Source organism: Phaseolus vulgaris, chromosome 7 (genome assembly GCF_000499845.2).
Source record: "Phaseolus vulgaris cultivar G19833 chromosome 7, P. vulgaris v2.0, whole genome shotgun sequence".
Taxonomy (NCBI): Eukaryota; Viridiplantae; Streptophyta; class Magnoliopsida; order Fabales; family Fabaceae; genus Phaseolus; species Phaseolus vulgaris.
Genome location: NC_023753.2, coordinates 29,437,997 through 29,461,598, shown reverse-complemented (window position 1 = coordinate 29,461,598; position 23,602 = coordinate 29,437,997). Strand labels below are relative to the sequence as shown.

General features: G+C 29.6%; 3 protein-coding genes across 3 annotated transcripts; 2 read left to right on the top strand and 1 right to left on the bottom strand.

Moving 5' to 3' along the window:
• Nucleotides 1-7,020: 7,020 nt before the first annotated feature.
• On the bottom strand, nt 7,021-8,699 carry LOC137829379 (ammonium transporter 2 member 5-like). The gene is made up of 3 exons (XM_068636185.1): nt 8,109-8,699; nt 7,735-8,020; nt 7,021-7,586 (listed from the first exon to the last, which is right to left on the bottom strand). The coding sequence occupies exons 1-3, from the start codon at nt 8,697-8,699 to the stop codon at nt 7,021-7,023; spliced, it is 1,443 nt and encodes a 480-aa protein (XP_068492286.1).
• A 2,991-nt stretch (nt 8,700-11,690) lies between these two features.
• Nucleotides 11,691-14,589, top strand: LOC137829765 (2-methyl-6-phytyl-1,4-hydroquinone methyltransferase, chloroplastic). Its single transcript, XM_068636666.1, has 4 exons — nt 11,691-11,936; nt 12,079-12,653; nt 12,986-13,292; nt 14,166-14,589. The coding sequence occupies exons 2-4, from the start codon at nt 12,088-12,090 to the stop codon at nt 14,319-14,321; spliced, it is 1,029 nt and encodes a 342-aa protein (XP_068492767.1). The 5' UTR covers nt 11,691-11,936; nt 12,079-12,087; the 3' UTR covers nt 14,322-14,589.
• An 8,092-nt stretch (nt 14,590-22,681) lies between these two features.
• Nucleotides 22,682-23,602, top strand: LOC137828568 (calmodulin-like protein 11). Its single transcript, XM_068635188.1, has 4 exons — nt 22,682-22,757; nt 22,904-23,061; nt 23,179-23,256; nt 23,366-23,602. Exons 1-4 carry the CDS (start codon nt 22,682-22,684, stop codon nt 23,498-23,500), a joined length of 447 nt encoding a protein of 148 aa, XP_068491289.1. The 3' UTR covers nt 23,501-23,602.

Genomic DNA, 23,602 nt, shown 5'->3' with positions numbered 1-23,602 from the left:
AGTTCAATGATTCGATTTATTCTTTATTCCCTTTATTTAATTATTATGCTAGTTTTTAGTTTCGTAATTCTATCTCTTAATTGTGCAACTGTTCAGAGTTCAGACTGTGATGCTTTAATTTTATTTTATTTTCTCTTTCAAAAAAACTACCCTCTATATCCCTGCATATTTTTTCGTGCTTATCTATTAATGGGTGTAACGCATAAAAAGGGACATTTTTTTTGTCTTCTATAGGTATAAAGAGAAGTCCAAACAAAATTTTGGAGGCTTGGTGTGGGTTCTGATGGAGAACGGGTGAATGGTTTTACACAAAACTTGGTCCACTTGAAATTCTCTTCAGCTTCTGTTGCAGAGAAATTGTGCGGCGCAATGGAAATAAAGGTTGCAGCATCTTGCTTCATCTTTGGAGTTTCGTAAAATAGAGTTACTTCTTTGAATCTGGTACGCTACTTGAAATGCCTTTGTGGGAAACTCACGAGGATGCTTGGGTTGGACTAGGAAATGGAATTTGTTTCCAAGATTTATTCTAGTATTGGAAATAAAGGCGACAAAAGTGTTATTTGTATTTCATGATGTGCTAAGAAAATTGAGAACATATTTCCGGGATGATGGTTTTCTTATGTGAGAAGAACATACATTTCTTGTATATTTACTCTTGTTTTGACCTAATTCATAAGGTAAAATCACGTGGGATTATTCCTGAGTGTAGAGCTTCTGCATGCAGAAAATTTTGATCAATGGCTACTGGAATGTTGCACCTTATAGATTGGTTGGAAGTTGCCATTAAAAACTTGTGAATGTGTGGATTTGGTTCACACCTTTCATTGCTTCCTTTGTCTTTTTCTTACTTCTTGTGAGCTTGCTTGCTTCCTTTCTCTACTCTTACTATTGTGTTTCAATTGTGATTTTTATGGTGGTTAAGTTGGATTGTGAAATTGTTGTTGTGTTGAAGAATCACAATTTTTGTCTTGGTTAAGTAAGCTCACAAATCATTTTACTTACATGCATTAATCTGAACATGTTTTATTGGTTAATGATTGTATGACTCAAAGTGTCATCAGGGTTTCTTTGTTTGAAATCATAACTAATTAGGGCTATGTTCTAAAAAAAAGTCACATAATCAATTATGTAAGTAATTTAATTAATTATGTTTTTTAAACATAATTAATTAAGTTGAGGTTAGTAATCAATTATGACTATATAGTTGTTATGTATAGTCCTTAATAGTGTATATTTCATTACTATTGTCAAATAAAATCATGGACCTCTTTATATTATTTATGATGAACATGCATGAGTTAAATGTTATGTGACTATGATATAAAGAGACATGACTCATTAAGGTGAGACTCATAATTGATTAGGTAGGATTTGTTTAATCAAAATTGATTTTTCATATTATAGTAATTGATTATGGCTTCTCTTTTCTTTTCGTACATTGTATTTTGCATTTATCTCAAGTTAAGAGACATAGTCGATTTAGGTTGCTTATGTAATCAATTACGTGATATTTCTATAAACAGTTTTCTATAGCTAATTATGTGTGTTTCGATTGAGTGTAAAAAATTAAAATGGGTTCAATAAAAAAGTATTAATGTGTCTAATTATCAATTGAAATATGAATATATGATTAAATTTAATTAATGTATATTTTAGATTGTAATTTATAATTCATGTTATAATTTATACACGAGGAATTTAAATGATAGTCAAAAGTTCATAGAAAAAATTATTTATATTAGATATTTAATGTTGAAATTAGAGTTTAACTTGAACGAATTACTTATTTAAATTACAGTGAAATTACATAATTTTTTTTGTACTATTTTAAATTAGAAAATATTAGTTATTATGATTGTAATTTGAATTAAATGTTGTATACACTATAAGAAAATCATGAAATAGAAATCAATTTTAGAGACAAAAAATAATTAATTGTTATTAGTTATTTATTGTTTTAATTAAGATTCCTATAATTAGATTTATTTGGGTCTTAACTATTATTTTTTTGTTAATGTTGTGTTTTTAGAGTAAATGGTCTAAAAGAAGTGTCTACCTTTATGAATGAGTCAAATATGTAAAAACCCATGGTGTTTTTTAGAATCAAAACAAAAGAAAATATTTGAGAGGATTTTATCTAAAGTATGAAAGATTGTCTCCACCTAAGTAGGAGTTGAATTTTCTCCACGATCTTCTCCATCATTTTCTTCACTATCTTCTCCACCAGAAGTGGTGCCTCTAACATGGAATGTGGAGGAGGTTGCATGGAAAGGAGATCCGGGAAAACACACAAGATACCAATATCTCTAAGTGCAAGTTGCTTCCTTTGTTTATTTTTTCTACATTTTTTTTATCTTTGTGTGTGTTTGCCTCTGAATTGGAAGGTTAAAACATTTTGGTTGATTCCTTTGTAAATTCTCCATTGAGTTATGGGGTTTTCATCAATAAATATTTTATTTTTTTAATAGCAGTTGTTTAATATTTTAATCTCCTAAAATATTGGTTTTTGTGAGAGGTTGCACTTGAACGCATGTTTGAGAGTCGTCCTTATTAAACTAAACTTTGGTTTCTTAGTTAGTTCGTAATGTTCTGATTAATTTCTTAGGCGCATGATTCAAGAGAGAGGAGATAAGCATTACCATGGAGTATATGCATGAAACAAAGTGGGTATTGATCAAACTAGTAGACACATATTGTATTGGTGAGCTTTAGTTGAATCAGATTGGTGCATGTTAAATCTGGTTTAACTTTGTTTGAGGATTGAGAAATGACTAATCTTTAGAGAACCTATGAAAGATTCAATGGTGGAAGAACTTGAGAATCAACTAGTTTTTATTTGTTCTTTTAATCTCTTTTATATTTTATATTAAACAATCTCAACCCCTTTTATCTTTCTTGTCATTGCTAATTTTTCTTGCTTGCAGGTAGATTTTGAAAACTAAATTTACTGATTTCACTATTAGATTCGTTGGGAGACGACTTAAGATTTAAGTTGAAATCATTTTAATTTGACAGCACAATGACAACTATCAAATATAGGTGTATAATATTTTTAATTATGAAATAGTAATTTTTATTTGTACATAACTTTGTAGTTTTGTAAGGAACTTTGACATGACACAAGAAAAAAAATGGATTATTAAATTAGAAGAGAAAATTGTTGAACAAAGAAGCTTTGATGTTTTCCAAGTGTGTCTTGAAGACTTGTTGTATGTGTCTAGTTAGGTAGATTTTGTTATGTAAATTTGCATCTCATTATGATTTAAGTAAACCTGATTTGAAGTCTCTTTTATACTTTGTTTGGATTAGAGAGTGAAAAAGAGGGAATGAATTTGAGATGATTTTAAGGAAAAGTGTAAAGAAAACTAGAGTGTTTGGATTAAGGTAAATAGAGTGGAAAGTGTAGGGAAAATGTATGAAAGTTTGTGAGTGATGTGATGGATGTGATTGAAATTATATTTTTTTAATTGATAAAAATCTAAGTTTACAAATTTACCCTTATATTTAAAAATTGTTAAAAAAATTAATTTGATTTATTTATTTATAAATTATAATTATTTTTAATTAAAATATTAGTTAAATATTTGATAAAAACTTATTTTTATATTAAATAATATTATTATTTTTATCTTTAATTTTTTTGTAATTAATATAATTATTATATAAATTTATTTATTTATTTATTATTAAAAATTATATTTATTTTTATTATTATTTTATAATTTATTATATATATAATATGATTAATTATATAATTTTATAATAATTTTTTTTATAATTTTGATTATATTTTTATATTTAAATTGTAATTTTATTTTAAATAAAAATAATAATAATTTCAGCTTAAAATAAAAAAAAAGTAAGAAATTAAATTATAATTAATTAAATAAATATATATTTATTTAATTAATTACAACTTTCTTCGCAATTCTTTGAAGAAGGTTTTGAATGCAAAAAAAATAAATCATTTTTCATGTTTTTTTTAACTTTATTGCATTGGTTTTCACATTTTCTTTGTACACAGTGAATATTCGTTTTTCTTCCTCAAGAAACAAACAGAGCCTTAAATCTTTTGTTTTTCAAATTTGTGTTTATTTTAATTAGTTGATTTATATATTAATCAATTGAAATTACTTATATTCAAGTTTCATGACTATAACAAGTATTTTAACAAATTGATTTATCGTATCAAACAATTGAAAACATTTAAGGTGTTTTTAAAGGATTTCAAAATTATTTGTTTTCTTTTTGTCTTTTTTATTAAGTGAAATCAACTAGTTATTTTGATAAATGAACTAATTTTTTATTTGGTGATTTCTTCTGCTAAAAAAAATAATCAATTATTTTCATAAATCAATTAAATGTTCTTAATTGTATTTTGTTATGTTAATCAAACTGTTTTTAATTGATTTAAGTGATTTTATTAAATGATCAAACTGTTTTAATAATCTTTCTTAGCTTATATAAAGATTTTTTTTTCTTCTGATAATTAACATAACACTTTATGATAGAGAAAAATAATTTTTAAAAATCATTCTTGAAGATTACATTTGGATCTTGGATCATTGTTGTGATGTGAGGAAGGTTTCTCGGTTATCAATTGTGTTGTTCTTCATTTGTATTAAACACATGTGTATTTGAACTTCATTCTTTTTACTGTATTATGTTATAAACAAATTCATATAGGGTTTCTGAATTCTATGTGTGGTTAAGAGTGTTGTGTGTTCTTGTAATATTGTTTGATTGTTTTCAGTAAATTCTCAGTGGTATGCTTATTTTATGTTGCAAGGAATGTTCATTATTTTTGTCTACCAAGAAGATTCATTCTAGCAAAAGTCATGTTAATGATCTCTTAAATGAAGAGCTAAAGTTATTTTTCTTCAACAACTACCTGACACTAGCATTGTCAACTCCGAAAAGACTATTCATTTTGTACAACTTTGTGCTTTAGACAAAATCAAGCAAAGACACATTGTCCAATAAGAGATAAAGTACATCTAGTTATTAAGATGTCTCGTATAGAAGAAAAGAGCAATTAATGTTGCATGAAGTGCATTTAATGCATCATTCACACTCAAGCTAATGAGATGAAAGAAAAACATTCAAGTGAGTTGAAGTTGCTCAAACGGCTAGAAACGGAATTGCAATGGTTAATTCTTTCGGTGCCTATTTAAAGTCATTCACCAAGAAGAAGAAAAATATTGATAACATTACAAACATAGAAAACATTGTTCATATTCACTTAGCTAACTAGAAGAGATAACATAACCTCATATACGTTGAAAGATGCTATCACTCTTTAGTGAACAATCTTGTGATCTATGGATCACTATTTCAATAACCCTTTGTTTATTTGACGCATATCATCAAACACAATCCTTATTAAGAAACTTTTTTACATATCACTCATCATATATAAACTATCATTTAAATTATCATCATCAGACAATATCAATGATAAAAATCAGTAATCATAAGTTATTTTTATTATTTAATGACCGAAATAGTCACAGAAAATTAGTCACAAAATTAATCATCAAATAAGTATACTAATACTAATAACTATAATAAATAATAATAATAATTTAAATAATAATAATAATATAATAATAATTATAACTTAATCAATAAATTTTTTTAATCTAATGGTTAGAGACTCTTATAATCTGATCAGTTTCAATAGTCCTTGAAACAAACCAAATTAATACTAACACCAAGAGCATAAGTGTCTACTACTCTAAAGTAATAATGTGACCTTCCACGGACTAACCAATATTTATTCAAATTTTAAATGATTTTATTTTAATAAGATAATTCGAAATTTATTGAATTTTACTTTTTTAATTTGGATAAAACATTTTAATTAGAATCAAATAAAAATAATTTAATATTAAACATTTTTTAATAACTTAAAAATGTAAATTTAATATAAAAAAATTATCATGATTGATATTTACGACATTATTGTTTAAGATTTTTTTTTTTACTTTTCAATCGATGTTAGTTGAAATTTTTTCCCTGACTTATATTGAAAAAAAAAATGATTGAAAGTGTTCTCAATCTTGATTAATAATATTTGTGTCGGTTGATAAAAAGAATTACTACAAACAACGACCAAAAATAACTATGACAAAAAATCTAATTCACATATAGTATCCTTAACATTGGTTGATAAAATTTTGATTTATATCCAATGAAAAATAACAATATTTTACAATCTGACCTACACTATCCAAAAATAATTCTATTTAATATTAGTAGAAAAAATTCCAATTGACATAACTGAAAATTGACATAAACTGAAAAAAGTGTTCTATATAAGTCGAAAATCACTATTAATGTTGAACAAGAAAATCTTAACTAAAATTGATTAAAAACAATCAACTTTACTTTGAAGGAAACATTTATCAACATTTATGAAAAAAATATTAAGATTATAACACCCAAACCTCAATAAAAAAAAATCAATATATTAATCTTAGTCAGTTCAATGACTACGTGACCAAAATCAAGATAATGAGATTAAAAAAATTAAAAATTTCAAATTCTTATTTTTAGGTAGAATTTAAATTTGTCTAATTTCAATTAATTTAATTACTCTCATAAAATATATTTGAATTTTTTTACTTGAATAATATATATTTTATAAATATTTTAAATTTTTTTATAAAAACAAATTACTCTGTTAAAATTGTGTATAGGATGAAAGTACTAAAATATATGTGAAGGTGATATTGATGGTGAGAAGTTGAACACCAAAGCTGCGTAAGAATGAGATGAAGGAGGTCCCTTTATCACATGACATAAAAAATGTAGTTAACTAAAAGTTCATAATACTTAAATATTAATTCTATCTAAATAACTCTTAAAATAAAGGTTAAAAACCTTACAATGTATATAATCAAAATCACATCGTATTAAATATTACTAGTATAAGTATTATTAACCTTTGTTATATATATTTAACATGATTATGATTGAAAGTGTAGAATGAAGTTGGTGATGCAGATACCTCAGCATCTAATCACTCTCCAATGGAGCATTACTAGAAGTTTTAAGTTCCACAGTTGGCCATTCTGGATTCCTCTGAAAACTGAAAGCCTCATTGGCATTCTCAAGCTTCTCTCCATCGCCCCACAATGCATATGCAACCTCACCATGCACTGCATCATCCCCAACTTCCAACTCATCTTCCTTCAGCCTCAGTGGAACTAAGCTCTTAACAACCAAACACACTATGCTAGTTGTGCTCACATTCAGAAGTATCACAAACACAATGCCAAGAAGCTGAACCCCCATTTGCCTAAACCCTGCCTTAGGCCTCCCTGTCAATATGCCATAAGCTAGCCCTGTGTAGTGAACCGAGTCTTGTACCCCATAGAAGAGACGGCAAAGGTTAGGGTCAGCAAAGAAGCCAGCCAGAACGCCACCTAAGCAACCAGCCACTGCATGAGTGTGGAAAACTGCCATGGTATCATCCACCTGTTTCAGGATCCTAATCTCTTTGTGGAGGACCATCATTGTGTACCACGGGATGCTTCCTGACATAATTCCCATTATCATTGCTGCCCAACCTTGCACCACACCTAAACTCAAACAAATAAATCAACTTTCAGATTTCCTAACAAAACCTTTTACTCACAACACTAGAACCATATAATGGTATTTGTCAATTCAACCCTGTAATAAGGTTTGCACTTTCATAAAATGTGGTTAGTTAAGAAGGTTTGGTACCGGCAGCAGGAGTGATGCAAACCAAACCAGTGATCATGCCCTGAGTGGCACCAATCACCGAAGGTTTTCCAAAGAAGAGGATATCAAGGAAAAGCCAAGTCAACAAACTCATGGCCGTGCAGACGTGGGTGTTAAGAACAGCCAGAGATGCATCTATGCTGGCTGCGTATGGATCTCCGCCGTTGAATCCACTCCACCCCATCCATAGTAGGCCAGCTCCAGCCAGCATCAGAAGTATGTTGTTTGGAGGGAACCTCTCTCTATCCTTCACTGTCCTTGGCCCTACCTGCATAGTCTCTTATTAGAAAACTTATGCTACAAGCTATAGCTACGAGGGAGATGATGTGTGAAAGATGAATTATTTATATATATACCCAATATGCTGCGATGAAACCAGCAACCCCAGAAGAAAGGTGAATAACAAAGCCACCGGAGTAATCAACGAGGCCCATTTTGAAGAGCCATCCTTCAGTGCTCCATATACTGAAGGCACAGATGGTGTAAGAGAAGGTAACCCAAAGTGGAACAAACAACATCCAGGCGTGGAAGTTCATTCTCCCGAGCAACGCCCCTGCGATGAGAATCAACGTGATGGCGGCAAAGACGACCTGAAAGTATACCATAGTGGCATTGGGAAAGTTCCCAGAAAAAGCTTTGCGCAGAAGGAATTGGCTGTCTAAGGCCACGTTTGGGCGTCCCAGAAACGGAAAAATCCTTTCACCGAAGGACATTTGGTAGCACCACCCCACCCAACAAACAAGAACCACCGCGAAAGCGTAGAGGGCCATGAACGCAGAGTTCAAAGCCCATTTCTTCTTGACTATGCTGCCGTAGAGGATGACCAGGCCCGGAACACTTTGCAGGCCCACCAGAGTGCCTGTCGTTAACTGCCACGTGTTGTCCCCCTTGTTCATCCACTCCGGGCTTCCTTCACCAGGCAACAGGTTGGACGGTAAATGATTCATTGTTTGTTTCTAAACACTTGTTTCTCTTCTATCTGTATATTCTCCTAATACCTAACTTTCTATCTATTCTGCTGTGTTCACATCACATGAGCTTTTTCAGACGTTCATTGTGACAACGGAGAATCCAACGCCTAATTTGTCTTAGCACTACCTCAATCTTTGTAATGATCGATGATGAGTTTTAACTATATAGGCAAAGGAAAAGCCATAATTTCTTACCACCAAGATTTATTTTTTCGTCATCAAATGCCACTTAAAATTTGCCCAATTGTGTTCATAGAGAGAAAAATAATCAAGTTATTTTAAGGAGAATATACAAATTATATTCTTTATTTGTATTTTGTAATATAATTATTTTAACAAAAATGATATTTGACACCGTGATAATTAAAAAAAAAACATTTTGTTCCTACTAGGAAGATGGGACCTAGAGAACTATTGAAGTCTTCTTCTCCTTCCTTCGGTCGGTCAGGTGACTGGGTAGTGAGCTGAGATTCTTCTCGTCCTCCTGCTTCTCCTTCGGCACTCGGCTTCGGCTGAACACCGGATGGTGGGGTACCTGCTAAGGCACTCCGACGCTCAAGTCAGTAAAGCGGGTGGTCAGCTCTCAGGTAGGTGAACAGTAATAAATGACATACCTTACTCCTTGGAATGCGCGTTATTTATATTATTCTAATGGGCCTACCTTGTTGGGCCCGTTTATCGAGGTGGATACCGCTTAGGGTTGTATTACCTAATTCTTGATGATGGATTAGCTTCACTGATCTTGATTTGAGCGATAATTGTAATAGACTTCGGCCATCAGTCAAGTTCCCATGGTGAGTGTCGACCACCGGCCAAATCCTTGTGGTCTCGGCCGTCTCGGCCAAGCCTTCTAAGGACTCGGCCAAGTGGATCGTCGGCCTCGTCCTCTCGGTCGAAGTTCTTAAGCCTCGGTCAGGTTCTCCAAGTGTCGGTCGGGTAGACTCGGCCTCGGGCAGCCAGGTGGGTCTCGACTTCGCCCATACCGGTACACATTCATTTCACAATCAATTGTAATAATATATATTGATATTTTAAATTAAAAAATATAATAAATATAATTAAAATCCTAATTTATTGAGTTGTCTAGTTAGTGTAATTAAAATTTGGAGTGTAAAAATATAAGCACTTTTGTTTTAATAGTAACTCACATTTTAATTTTAAAAGAATAAAGTTTTGTTTTCACTTTTTATCTCTATGTAAAATTCAAAAACCAACAATTAATAAATTATACAATTAATTTCATACCAATATAATCTTAAACAACAATATCTTAATCTCACCGTACTAAATGGAACTCATCTTACAAAGTCAACAAAAAAATCACTTATTTTACAATAGGTAACACTCACTACAATATATAAGATCATTCTCCAAATCTCACAATTAGTCATTCGAGAACAACTTAAAATCCCTTGTTTATGAAACAGACAACTTCTACATCAATAAATGTCTACAAATAATGTCTTCCAAAAGAAATTGTAAAGGTGTTTCAAATGAAATTCTATATACATCTTTTGTACCAAATCATTACTCATTTAACAGAATATAACACAAGAGACCATATTAAATTATTTTAAAAAAGTTAGAACCACAACAAATTAAAAATAGGAGAAGAAATTGATTTTTGGTCAAATATATAATTATGAAAAAGTAATATTAAACCAAAAAATAAAAGAATGAAAATATTAGTTTTAAAATATATTATGATAATTTTTCTTTCTTTCAATATACTATGATACTTAACATTACACTTTTTTTTAAATTTATTATATCACATTTTTTTTGTTACAATGCATTACTTATAAACTTTATTCACTATAAAAGGTTTTGTATTAGTTACATTTTGATTAATATTTTTATAACTCAAATTCTTAAATTTTACACTAAGTCAATATAATCCGATGGAGAAATTTTATAAAATTCAGATTTTAAAGGTAGGATTTATTCTGCAATATTTATAATTAGTGTTTTATAGTAGGTTACCAGGTATTGGATTATATATATTATTAAAATTAGATTAATTAGCTGTTAAACATCTACCCTACCTTAATTATTATGATATATTTGAAAAATATTTTTTTTCTGTTATCCAGAGTCGTGCACTCAGTGACGGTTAAACAAGAAAACACAGAGAATCTTGCGTGCCGACATTAATATATATATATATATATATATATATTACTAAATACATAAATTTTTAGATAGAATATAAATTAATTTTTATAAATTATTTTAGAAATTTAATATCTGATAATAATAAAAATGAAAAAATGAAGAGAAGACAAAAGTAAGGACCTGTTTTTAATTTTTTTCTCTCCAAAATTAAAGTTATAGAATTGAAGGTAATTTTTGTGAATCTTTAAATTATATTTTTTAATTTAAGTTAATTTCTGTGTACTGTCCGAATATCCAAACTCTGGCATGTTGACACCATCTCAATGGAACACATAATCAAGACCTACTCTTAGTCATTTTATGGATAGGAATTCAATATAATTGTTATAAATAGACAAATATTACAAGGTAAAAAGTTAATAAATAATTAATTGTGTATGCTTTATATTACCCTAAAATTAACTTTAACTTCATAGTATTATTGCAAGTATCAGAGACTGAAAATTCAACACAATGCGAAATCAAAGACTGAACCGAGGACACTAAAAAATACATATGATCTGAAAAGTTAGATTTTTTTTATCAACCAATATAAAATTTTAAAAACAATAAACTCAATGTTAATATCAAAAATATATTTTTAACTAAACATTTTTATTTAACAACTAGTATTTCTTTTACATTCTAATTAAGTTCTTCCCGTTTTTATTTAGAAACAATTATTCTATTTAGTAATTGTAAGTATTATCTATGACATTCTAATCAAAGTCTTTCTCAATCATTTACTTAGTTAGAAATGATTTTTTTTTTTTTTTGTATTTAGTACTTCTTTTTACCATTTGCTTAGTACTTGACAGAGACAGTGAAGAAGTAATAAAGTATCTCACCGAAACATATCCATGGTTACTGAAGAGCATTAACTATTTCATTATTGGTTTTGGTGAGTCCTTAGGTGTAGCGCTTTCTTAATCATGTAAAATTTGGTGCAGGATTGGTTATGTGGTATCAGTAGTAGTGAGTGGTTAGAAATGAATCTGAGTTAATAGCACTGTTTTGTGTGAGCCACACCAAATTCAACCGCCACACTCTCCAATTAAGGTCATGCTTCCTCCTTTTGTTTCTTCCTCTTCCTTACCTGAGCCTAATTTCCCATTTTCTCTTTTCATTTTTTTTTTCTGGATAACATCTCTGTTTCCATGCTAAACTAAAGCTTCTTTTCAATTGATCTTTTTGTGTGTAGAGTGGTTCAATGGCTTCCGTAATGCTCAGCGGAACTGAAAAGCTAGCTCTCAGAACCCTAACCGGAAACGGGTTGGGTTTCACGGCTTCGGATTTGCAGGGTAAGGCTTTTCCCAGAGTGAGTTTTGTTGCTACTAGAAGTGCTAGAATCCCCAATTCTAGGACTATGGTGGTGCCCAAGTGTAGTGTATCGGCTTCGAGGCCAACCTCGCAGCCCAGGTTCATTCAGCACAAGAAAGAGGCTTTTTGGTTCTATAGGTTTCTCTCTATTGTGTATGACCATGTGATTAACCCTGGCCATTGGACCGAGGACATGAGGGACGATGCCCTTGAACCCGCTGATCTCAGTTCCAGGAAAATGGTTGTTGTGGATGTTGGTGGTGGCACGGGTTTCACCACTCTGGGTATTGTCAAGCACGTGGATGCCAAAAATGTCACCATTCTTGACCAGTCACCCCACCAGCTCGCTAAGGCCAAGCAGAAGGAACCACTCAAGGAATGCAAAATCATCGAAGGGGATGCTGAGGATCTCCCCTTTCAAACCGATTATGCCGATAGATATGTATCTGCAGGAAGGTAAAACTCTGTTTTAATCTTTTCTTATACGATGATATTGTGTGATGACAAGTTTTCATTGCTGTGCTATAGTTGCATTGTCGTTATTGAAGAGTTCAATTTATTCAGTGACCTAGATTGGAAATTACTTTACATTTTGGTTATTTTATGTGTATATGGATGTATACTGTGTTTGGTTCCACATCTCAGATAAGGTTTCTCATGTTTCGGATGTGATTTTAAGAAGCAAATAGTTATAGCTTCCACATTCCTAATGTGATTATTTACTTGTCAATGGATTTCCAGTAGTAGTTATCTGTAAAAGAGGTGATTAATGTTCTTTTGATTCTCAGTATTGAATATTGGCCGGATCCGCAGCGTGGCATCAAGGAAGCTTACAGAGTTTTGAAACTTGGAGGCAAGGCGTGTCTAATTGGTCCTGTGTACCCAACATTTTGGTTGTCGCGTTTCTTTGCAGATGTTTGGATGCTTTTCCCCAAGGAGGAAGAGTATATTGAGTGGTTTCAGAAGGCAGGGTTTGAGGATGTCCAACTAAAAAGGATTGGCCCAAAATGGTATCGCGGGGTTCGCCGTCATGGCTTGATTATGGGTTGTTCTGTGACCGGTGTTAAACCTGCATCTGGGGATTCTCCTTTGCAGGTATTTGTCTTCTCAGGTTCTCAATGTATATATTTGTTCTTCGTTTGCCCATTTTTTATTTGGGGATTTGTTAGTCATTTTAATTTGAATTGTCGGCAGGTTGTATGTGGTATTTTCTCTCTGCTAGATGATGTGCATATGTTTTTGTAATGATACTCCATTTTATGATTAACACCATATGAATGTTGTATCTTGAAACATTGAAGATACAAATTCAGTTCAAATCTCAATTTTCTGCCACTATGCACCATGAATATGTACTTAATTGATATTTGCTTAGGCTGTAGTGCACTTGTGCTTGAAGAGAAAGACAATCATTTACTGACAATAGATTATCAATAATTGTACAGAGTATGATGATTAAACTCACAAGGTGTAATTTACTGCTTACTTTCAGTTTTGATTTACATGCTTAGTTAGGTCAAGTTTCATACTTTCATTTCAACTTATAAAGGTTCTCAATCATTGAATAAGTTGAAGTTTAATAATACAATAGTTTCTGTTTAGAAAATTATTGTATAGAGGCAGACAAATGTTCTGGGTTTCTTCAACTGCATGTTATCTTTTATGTTCTTTGAGTGAATATTCTGAATACTTTGGTTTAGAGTCTGGATTTCCAGTAAAGGGCTAACCTACTTTTACCTTTCTTTGCCTATGCCAAACATTGTTTTCTTGCTTTGGTGAAAAATGTCCATTCAACATTATTGTATTTAAGGTTTTATTGAATATGTGATTTGTTTTCAAAATGTTTACATTATTGTCCCCTTGAATTTGCAAGATGGCAATATATTAGTATATTTCCATATCTTAGCTTAAGAAGAGGAATAAAATGTAAAATATGATGATTGACTTGGTTTCTACAATTTGCTGCAGCTTGGTCCGAAGGAAGAAGATGTTGAAAAGCCCGTCAATCCTTTCGTCTTCTTAATGCGCTTTGCTTTGGGTGCCTTGGCAGCTACATGGTTTGTGTTGGTTCCTATTTACATGTGGCTCAAAGATCAAATTGTTCCCAAAGGTCAGCCAATCTAAGTAAGAGATATTGGTGGTTAAACCTTGTGATACTTAGCAGTTTCTTGTTCAAAGTTTCATCCAAAGCACGTACAATTAAGAAACATGTATCAAACATCAATTAGTTTATTATGTAGTTGAGCTAAATTTTTCTGGGTGCTCTTGTAAGCTTTTGATAAGTTTGGGTGGCAGCATGTCATGTTGTTCTGTCCATCGGTAGTCTTGAGAGGTCAGTTATACCGTTATTGCTACGTACAATGACGTTAAATGCCATGTTTTTTTGGGGTTACTTTATTTATTCCAACTGATTAATCTAAGATGCACCTTTATGTTAACTTTATGGAGGATAATATATTGAAGAAGGCAATGCTCTAATATAATCCGAGATCCTGATAATTTGGCATTAGTTATGCTGTCTCAGCTTTGAGTGAGGCAAAAGGTAGAAAACAAAACAGAGCAGGGTAATTCACCATTAGTGGAGGCCATGACTGATATAAACCTAACCTCGTACCTTTTTTGGTATGGGTAAACTTGATTCACTTTTTTTGAGAGTGAGAAGGAAGCAAGGAAGAGCTACGTACGCAAGTATGGGCCGAATATGTATGGGCCTGGCCTTATTTTACTGAAAATTTTAAACGGTTAAATATATTTTTTCTTCCTGAACTTTCGAGAGATTGGTTTTAGTCCTATAGTCAACTTTTTGTCAATTTCGTTACTGTAATTTTACATAATGATAATGGTCATTTATATGATTGTGTAATACAAACGAATGAATAAACTTTACCCACTGGTCTGTTCAAGTAATAAATATGATAGATGTGTCTTTAAACCAATAATACAACTAAATAAAAACAAGGATATGTTGGTTGTCCGGTTATAGTGCATTAATATGACACAACAACCACACTATTCAACAAAAGAAAATTTACAATGTCACATTAACTATCTTCCAAACTAAAAAAACTACAACTAAATATCTTCATTTCCAACCAACTTTCGCATACCCTCTAGTTTGCAACCCCATTCCCATTTGTTTCCTTCTCCTTAATTGGTGTAGTTAGACTCACTTAGGACAATAAAATAGGGGCACATTTAGATTTAGATATCTCTTCTTCACAACAATGTCTTCATATGAGGTTAAATTCTTTTTCCTCTTTTATTTACTAGTGTGTCTAAGTTGAATTTGTTTATTATTGACTGAGTAGATCTGATTTTCTTCATCAAAGTTACTAAGGGTGGGTTTGTTTCCATGAGGGAGGAGGGAGGGGATATTTTTTGTGTTTGTTTCAAGGGTTTTGAGGGTAGGGGACTGGATGGGGGAGAGGGTGGATGATTTTTTTCACTCTTCACAAAATGAAGAGATTTGGGGGGGTTTGATGTGGATTATTATATTTTTACCAAAATATCCTTTTGCATTCATTTTATTACAATATATAAAATTAAATATTATATACATTTATTTATTATTTATAATTTTAAAAATATTTAATTATACTATTAATAACAACATATAATTATAAATAATAAAAATAAAAAAATAAAAAATAAAAAAAATTATAATAACAACAATATATATAGTTACATAAAGTAACAAATGAATATAATAATAAATATTATTTTCATAAATTTTAATGTATTTAATAAATTTATTTCAATTTAACACAAAAATATTTTCATTATACTTTTTAATTTTTTATTAAAAAATATAAATAATTATGAATATTATATATTATATTTAATTAATTCAAACCTAAAAAAAATCATAATTCATTATTCAAATATTTTTTAATAACAAGGATAAATTTGTAAATTTACAATAAACCATCATCACAAATCCACTCTATCATTTCAATCCAAACAACCTCACACATCCTCTCTAATCCTCACAAATCCACATTTTTTCCTCTTCACAAATTCCCTCCTCAATCCAAACAGAGCCTAATAGTTAAGTATATTTAGTTTATTTTTTATGTTATTTGAACTATTATTATGATTGTTAAAGAATATTTGAATCGAACCAAATTGATATTGAATAAAGTTGAATTGTATAAAAAAATTGAATTGTTTTTTAAAAAAATTGCCCTTAATTGTTATATTAGTTTTAAAAAACTCAATTGTTCTTGAATAGGTTGCTTGAATTTAAGTGAACAATAACTTATTACTTGGAAATGTGAGACTTATATGTGCATGCTTTTTGGTAGGATTAACAAAGGTATTTCTATAACCTTTGACATTGCAACCATATTGATTACATTTACTATATTTTATGAATGCATTATTTATAGTAAGCTTGTAGTGATTGACATCTTCACCTTCTCAATTTTCTAAACCTTTTATGTAGGGATGGCAAAGCGGGGTGGACCATGCGAACCGGTCCGCGGCCCGCTGGTAAAAAACGCGAGGCGGGCTGACCTTTTCAACCCGCTAACCCGCATTAGCTCGCGGCCCACGCGGGCCAGCAGCGGGGCGGGCTGGCCCGCTAACCCGCAAGAAAAAAAAATTGTCATTGTTTTAATGTGTGCAAATGACGAGGAAAATTATAATTAAGAAAAAAAGGATGAAAATTCTTTTAAGGCGGCATCCAATGTTATTGAAATGGAAGAATGTCAATAATGTTTATGTTTAATGTTTTTGAATTAATGTTTATGTTTATGTTTAATGTTTTGGAATTAGGTATTTTTAATGTTTTGGAAGTGGAAGAATAGTGATATTTGATATTTATCTTAATGTTTAATTTTTTTTATGTTTGACTATGTTTGAAAAGGAAGAAAAAAAAAATTAGGTTTGATAGTAAAAAATATATAGGTTTAATTTGACAATTTTTTAAGAACAAAATGTAAAAAAAAAAATTTAATTAAAAAAAAAAGAATGCGGGCTGGCCCGCGGGCTAGCTCTTATGCGGGCGGGTCAGGAATTCTAGCCCGCAATAACTTTTCGGGGCGGGCCAACCCAACCCACATTTTTGCAGGCCAAGCGCAGGGCGGGTCAATGTGGGGCGGGCTGGCCCGCTTTGCCACCCCTACTTTTATGAAGTGTCTAAAAGGTCACTTGAATAGTATTTTAGAGATTAAAAGATTATTTATAACTATTTCTATTATTAATAAAGATTTATAAAATAGTTTCTAAATTGACATCTAAATTCACAATCAAGATTTTAGCTACTAATATTTTAGATTCTAAATTATTCTTTAAAAGATTAATAAATACTAATTTAAAATATAAAGTAGTTAATAACTAAAATCTTGGTAACTAATGGTTAAATACTAATTTAAAAATATCTTATAATTTTTTATTGATAATAGAAACTAATTTAAATACTAATAATTTTTTTAATTTATAAAATTATTTTTAATTTAATCAAATAATAACTAATTATTTTACTCTAAAATTAGTTTTTATTTAATAATTTTTTTTAGTGACTTAGAGATTCAGCATATTCCATAATGATAAATACATGGATAAGGAGGATTTAAATAATCTTAAATAAATAAATATTTTATAGTAGAGTTTGATTGTAAATTTTATAAATTAGAAATTTACTTTCATGCCTAAAACAAATGCAACTACTAATTTTGTGTTTTGGTCTATTAAGCCTAACAAGTTTGGGGGTGTAAATTTTAGAGGCCTAGGAAGAAAGGAGCATAAAAAAAAGGCCATCTAATCCCAAGAAAAGCCATTCAAAATATTGACCAAATAAAAATAGAAGTCAAAGCAAAGTCCAGAGGAAAAAGAAAGGCAAGGCAAGTTAGATTTTCCTTACATAACATACTTATCCACACATAATTGTTTCAAATCTTTGTCCATCATTTCATTCTAAGGTTTCCACCAGATCTTCACTCCCCAATTTCTTCACTTCCCTAATGCAACATAGGAAAAATTATAAACTTTCTCATGTGATGAAAATTGACAAAAAACACCATTTTCAACAATCAGATCATTCACCCATATAGTGAACAAAACATCATTAATCAAATGGTTAATCCCCAATAATCTCAAATAGATGAATTCCTAATAATCCCAAATAGATAAATCCCCAAATATAGAAAAACCCTCAAACAATGAAACTAAACATTTATTATTGTGTAAATATTTTTAACCAAAATCAATTCAAAACTTAAAAGACTAACCCTATTGAATATTAACGAGTTCTCCATCAAATGCATAAAACACAAATGCATTTATGCAGAATACACTAACTATGTAACTCTCTATAGTCTTTGCATGAAAAGAAGAAGAGAACCAAAGTGCGAACAAAAGAAGAGAAGAGATTTAGCACAAACACAAAAGACATTTTCTTTCATAGGTTATTCACTCTTTATACTTATTTGGAGTGGGGTGAAAAGAGAAAGATAAGAGAGTAAAATTTCATAGGTTATTCACTCTTTATACTTATTTGGAGTGGGATGAAAAGAGAAAGATAAGAGAGTAAAATGTAAGATTGTTAGGATTGAAGGAGGTGAAAATTAGTTAGTTAAAAGTTTATAATAAATATGATTGATGAGAAAAAAAAATGACATTATATAAAGAATTATTAAAATGCCATTAGATGTATTTTATTAAGAATGGATATAAAATATATTTGAATAATAAATACTTACGAAGGAATCACTTTATGTAATGCAAAAATATATTAAAAAATATTTTTAAAATTTTAAATATATATATATATATAAAGAATTGGACATGAGGTTAAGTTTTTTCTTCATACAAAATATGAAAACATAAAAGTCTGTTGAAAAATGTGTAATATTTTAAATTTAGTTTAATAAAAAAAATGTTTTTATATAATTATTTCAATTTTGTTAGGTTTATGGTGTGTTTGTTTACCAATTGTGAAAACTTAATGGTTTTTAAGCAAATGAATGATTAAAGAAATTTGCAAACATTACAAGACATTCCTCACATACTTTAACATTCATATATGATAAAAAAAATTAAAAAAAAAATAATTATTTCAAGAATTATTTGGTCACTTAAATTTAATTATTTAAAGTCACATATAATCGATTTTGGTAGTATACATAATATAGTATTATGTGATTAGATATAATCAATTATATAAATTATTATAATATATTATGCGATTAAATATAATCAATTATATATATTAACATAATCAATTATATAAATTATTATAATTGATTATGGTTTTAAAGGTTTAATATTTAGAAATTAGAATTTAAAATTTAGGTTGTACAACACAGTAACTATAATATACACTCCGTAATTATAATATACACTCATACCATAACTAAAATAAAATTATTTCGAAAAAGTTTACGTTGTTTTACTTAGAAGTGGTATAAAATTCAATCAAAATATTGACAACTTTAATGTACAAAAGTTACAAGTACACCAAATTTGAACTACCAATGCAAAGGTGTAAAACTGCTCTTGTCACCTCTTTTTCTCCCATTTTTATTGCATAACAAAAGGGACAACTAACCTAATTCAGTAAATTCAAACGTGAATAATAAAATCTTGTTCCATGCATATTAAATGATAAAATCCAAACAAAATATTAATCAAAATTAAAAAAGTAAATAATATTTTTTACTCAACTAAAAATATAATAATATCCTATTTGTATATTCAAGGTAGAATAATGTTAATTATATAAATAAAAATTAATGTCATCATAACATACTCAAGATGGAACAATATTAATTAAATAAATAAAATTAATGTCATTAGCGAATATGACTATTATCGTTCTTATGTAAGAGTATAATGATTAAATTAATAAAATGTTTACTATGAGAACTAAAATTAAAATTTATGAAAAGTTTATAAAAAAAACATATTTAACCTTTTTTCTGAAATGCGTAAAATCTTAATACTTGAAAAATCTACTTTTTGGAAAGATGTACTAATAGTATGAAAATTAAATTTTGAAAGGTTTTTCTTTCTACTAAAAGTATTGAAGTTTCTTCAAAAATTAAATTCAATCAGTATGTAAAGTTCTAATTTTTTTGGTAATTAAATTTCAGAGTTATTATTATAACGACACGTGTCCATAAACTTGACAACCACAAAAGACAAAATGTATGCCAAATTTGAACCTTCTGCAACTACAAAAAATCCATGCGCTTTTATGATCTTACGAGAACAACTTCCCTAATTCTTCGTACATTAAATTAATTTCCAGACTTATTTAAATGTTTTATATATCCAGAATTAATTTTTTAGAAAGAGGAATCCAACTGTATATAGAAATGTTGTTATTAAATTGGTCAAGAAAAGAAAGTATATCCTTAAAAAAAAAAGGTGCAAAATGAAGTGGCCTTTTTTTATTATCTCTTTTCTTTTCTTTTTTAACGGCAAATAATAATTTTTGGAAAAAAGTAATTCAGTCACTAATTAATGTAAAAAAAACACTAATTAATGTAAAAAAAAAACACCCTAAACTTGGCAATTTGTAGTTGTAATGAATTTGAAATAAATAAATAGACGAGTCATATATGAATCATAATCATGTCTCAGATTATGTATATGATATTTTCGAGAAATTAACCAAATATTGATTAATTGAACGATATTAAATATATTGTTCAAATATACTTATGTACCCATATACTCATATACCAATATACCTTCCTATAAGTCAGGGATCACGCTACACATCCGTGAACAACTTATATTCAGCCCATCACAACAAGAACCCATGTCTGAACACTATAAATAAACTCTTTATAGATGTGTAAGGTACGTTTTAATCAATTTTACAAATATACACTCTTTATACAGAGTACTTACTTTATCGTCGGAGTACCTCTTTTAGGCCTAGTACAATCGAGTGCTAATAATCGAAAGAGAAAACTTGAAGGAAGGAACGAGGAGACAATCAACACGTCAACAGTTGTACGATAAATTTCAAATACTATCTAGACTCACTTTTTCTAGTAGATAATATATTAACCTGCATTAAATAAAATAATGATATAATCATTACTTTATAGAAGTATAAACAAATATTAAAAAAAAAAGCAATTATGTTTGATGTAAACAAGAGAATGGAGAATGTGTGAATAAGAATAGTAGGTACAGTATTCAAGAAAATGGCTCCTATTCCAAGTTACAAAATTAACAACTTTAGTAGCTTTAGCCTTATAAAGAAATACGTGTTTATACGAAGGTTTTCAAAGGCAAGTTGATTATTAATTGGTGAAAGTAGTTGTTTTTGGTACTTCGATATAAATGAACACAATGTTTTTGATAAAAAAAAGTTCAAGTCCTACAAGGCTTTTTCTTCCTCCATTTGTATATTCATCCAGCCTCTAAAAAGTGTAAAATCATAATTTATTATTTTTTATCATATTTTATTTTATGACAATGATAATTAATAACTACTTAAGAAAATTTGCTTTCAATTTGCAAACATCATCCTTAAAGCAAATTGTATTTTCAAAGTTTCATCTGAGAATATATAAAAAAAAAAGTGTTAAAAAGAGAAAAATCATGTGTGTCCAACCGATAAGAGTTAATAAATGGTTTTTAATTTTAAAATAAATTATAACAAACATAAGGTAAAGTAGTAATAAAACAATTAATTACAAATACAAACATTTATAGAGTTTGAATTCTAATAATGTTACTTTGAATATGATATAAATTAAGTTGAAAGTAAAATATCTAAATTGTGTAAACTCAAAGTTCCTAAAAGTGTTAATCATTAACCGACAATCTATATAATAACCTAATTAAAAAAAACCATCATTTATAATAATAACTTCAAATTATGATGCATAGATGAGAAAATCAATAAATAAATTTAAACAAAATATTTTAATTTTTTTTATTACTCTTGTCTATATTCTTAATGTAAATAATACTATCAATTTATCCTTTAATTATTTTTAGGAGATTGTTGAAAAAAAATATAAAAATAAAATAAACTATTGTTAAGAGTAATTGAAAGGAGGAATTTTATAAATTGATTCATTTATTGACAAAGGTTGACCCAGAGATGTTGATTAATTAGAAGGTACTTAAATTCTCAACCGTACTTGCAAGTGTGCAAATATGATTCCTTCTGTAGGGGGGAGTTGGAACAGGAAAGAAAGAAAGAAAAACGCATTGAAAAATTCATACATTCAAGAGTCCTTTTCTATCATCGTTCTCGAAGAATTCCAGCATTTTGAATTCCGAGTTGTGTTTGAGCGAACGTGTTTTTGACTATTTCAATCCAAAAATAAATAAAATATGGCGCACAACATATCTATAAAACCAAAATGAACATGGAACATTATTGTAAGACAAATAGTATTGCATGTTCTTCCACCACCCTCCACTGCCAATAACCAATAAGCAAATTCACAGTACTCTTACAATTTTCTGGTTAATTTCCACTGCAGTTGATCCTACCCTGCTGCAGAAAAATAATGGCAAATGCATGGACAGAAGATCAAATAGCTATATTCCACGAAGCCTTTGATGTTGTTGACAAGGATTCCGACGGTGTGGTCTTTTGCATCATTAACCTATTTATATATGTGTGTCGGTTCTAACATAAAATGTTGATCCATTTTTTAATTAACATCCGCATAGGTTTATAAAAGCATTTGTAGTTAACTTTGGTTGCCAATGTTTGTGATCGTGTCTAGGTTTCATTACTGTGGAAGAACTGATATCCATTGTTCAGTCATTAGATGGGAACACGCCAAAGGAAGAAGTTCAGGAAAAGATTAGTAAAGTCGATATCGATGGAAAAGGAAGTGTAAATTTTGAAGAGTTCTTGAATGTTATCGGAATGACAATGAAGGTAAACCTTGAGAAAAGTAGGGTTCTTAAATATCTAAGAGTGGTGAAAATCTTTCTTTATGGATAATTGTGTGCTTTAAGTAAAGATCATGAAACATTTTAATTTTCCTTTTGTTAGGAAAATCTGACTGAGGAGCTAAAAGACGCGTTCAAAGTATTTGACAGGGATAATGATGGGTACATATCAGCTACAGAGGTAAACACACACACACACACATATATATATATATATATATATATATATATATAGCATGGCATGCAACTCAATCTGCATTTCTTGCAATGACATGTTTTTTTTTTTACAGTTGAGACATGTGATGATGAAATTGGGAGAGAGGCTAACAGAAGAAGAAGTTGAACAAATGATTAGAGAAGCAGATTTGGATGGGGATGGTCGAGTTAGCTATGAAGAATTTGCAAGGTTTATGTCATTAAATTGATCCATCTCATTTGAATTTGGAAGTCTCTGAGGACAAAATGACACCGTTGACTTTTCTTTTGACCATTCTATGTTCTTTTGTATTAATTATGACACAATTAAT

Bases quoted from the DNA above. Each gene is read 5' to 3' on its own strand.
- LOC137829379 (XM_068636185.1), bottom strand. From the start codon at position 8,699: ATGAATCATTTACCGTCCAACCTGTTGCCTGGTGAAGGAAGCCCGGAG. The intron at 8,021-8,108 runs GTATATATATAA...GAGACTATGCAG, and splicing joins GTTTCATCGCAGCATATTGG to GTAGGGCCAAGGACAGTGAA. The intron at 7,587-7,734 runs GTACCAAACCTT...GTTTGAGTTTAG, and splicing joins TTGCATCACTCCTGCTGCCG to GTGTGGTGCAAGGTTGGGCA.
- LOC137829765 (XM_068636666.1), top strand. From the start codon at position 12,088: ATGGCTTCCGTAATGCTCAGCGGAACTGAAAAGCTAGCTCTCAGAACC. The intron at 12,654-12,985 runs GTAAAACTCTGT...TTTGATTCTCAG, and splicing joins AGATATGTATCTGCAGGAAG to TATTGAATATTGGCCGGATC. The intron at 13,293-14,165 runs GTATTTGTCTTC...AATTTGCTGCAG, and splicing joins CTGGGGATTCTCCTTTGCAG to CTTGGTCCGAAGGAAGAAGA.
- LOC137828568 (XM_068635188.1), top strand. From the start codon at position 22,682: ATGGCAAATGCATGGACAGAAGATCAAATAGCTATATTCCACGAAGCC. The intron at 23,062-23,178 runs GTAAACCTTGAG...TCCTTTTGTTAG, and splicing joins TTATCGGAATGACAATGAAG to GAAAATCTGACTGAGGAGCT. The intron at 23,257-23,365 runs GTAAACACACAC...TTTTTTTTACAG, and splicing joins GGTACATATCAGCTACAGAG to TTGAGACATGTGATGATGAA.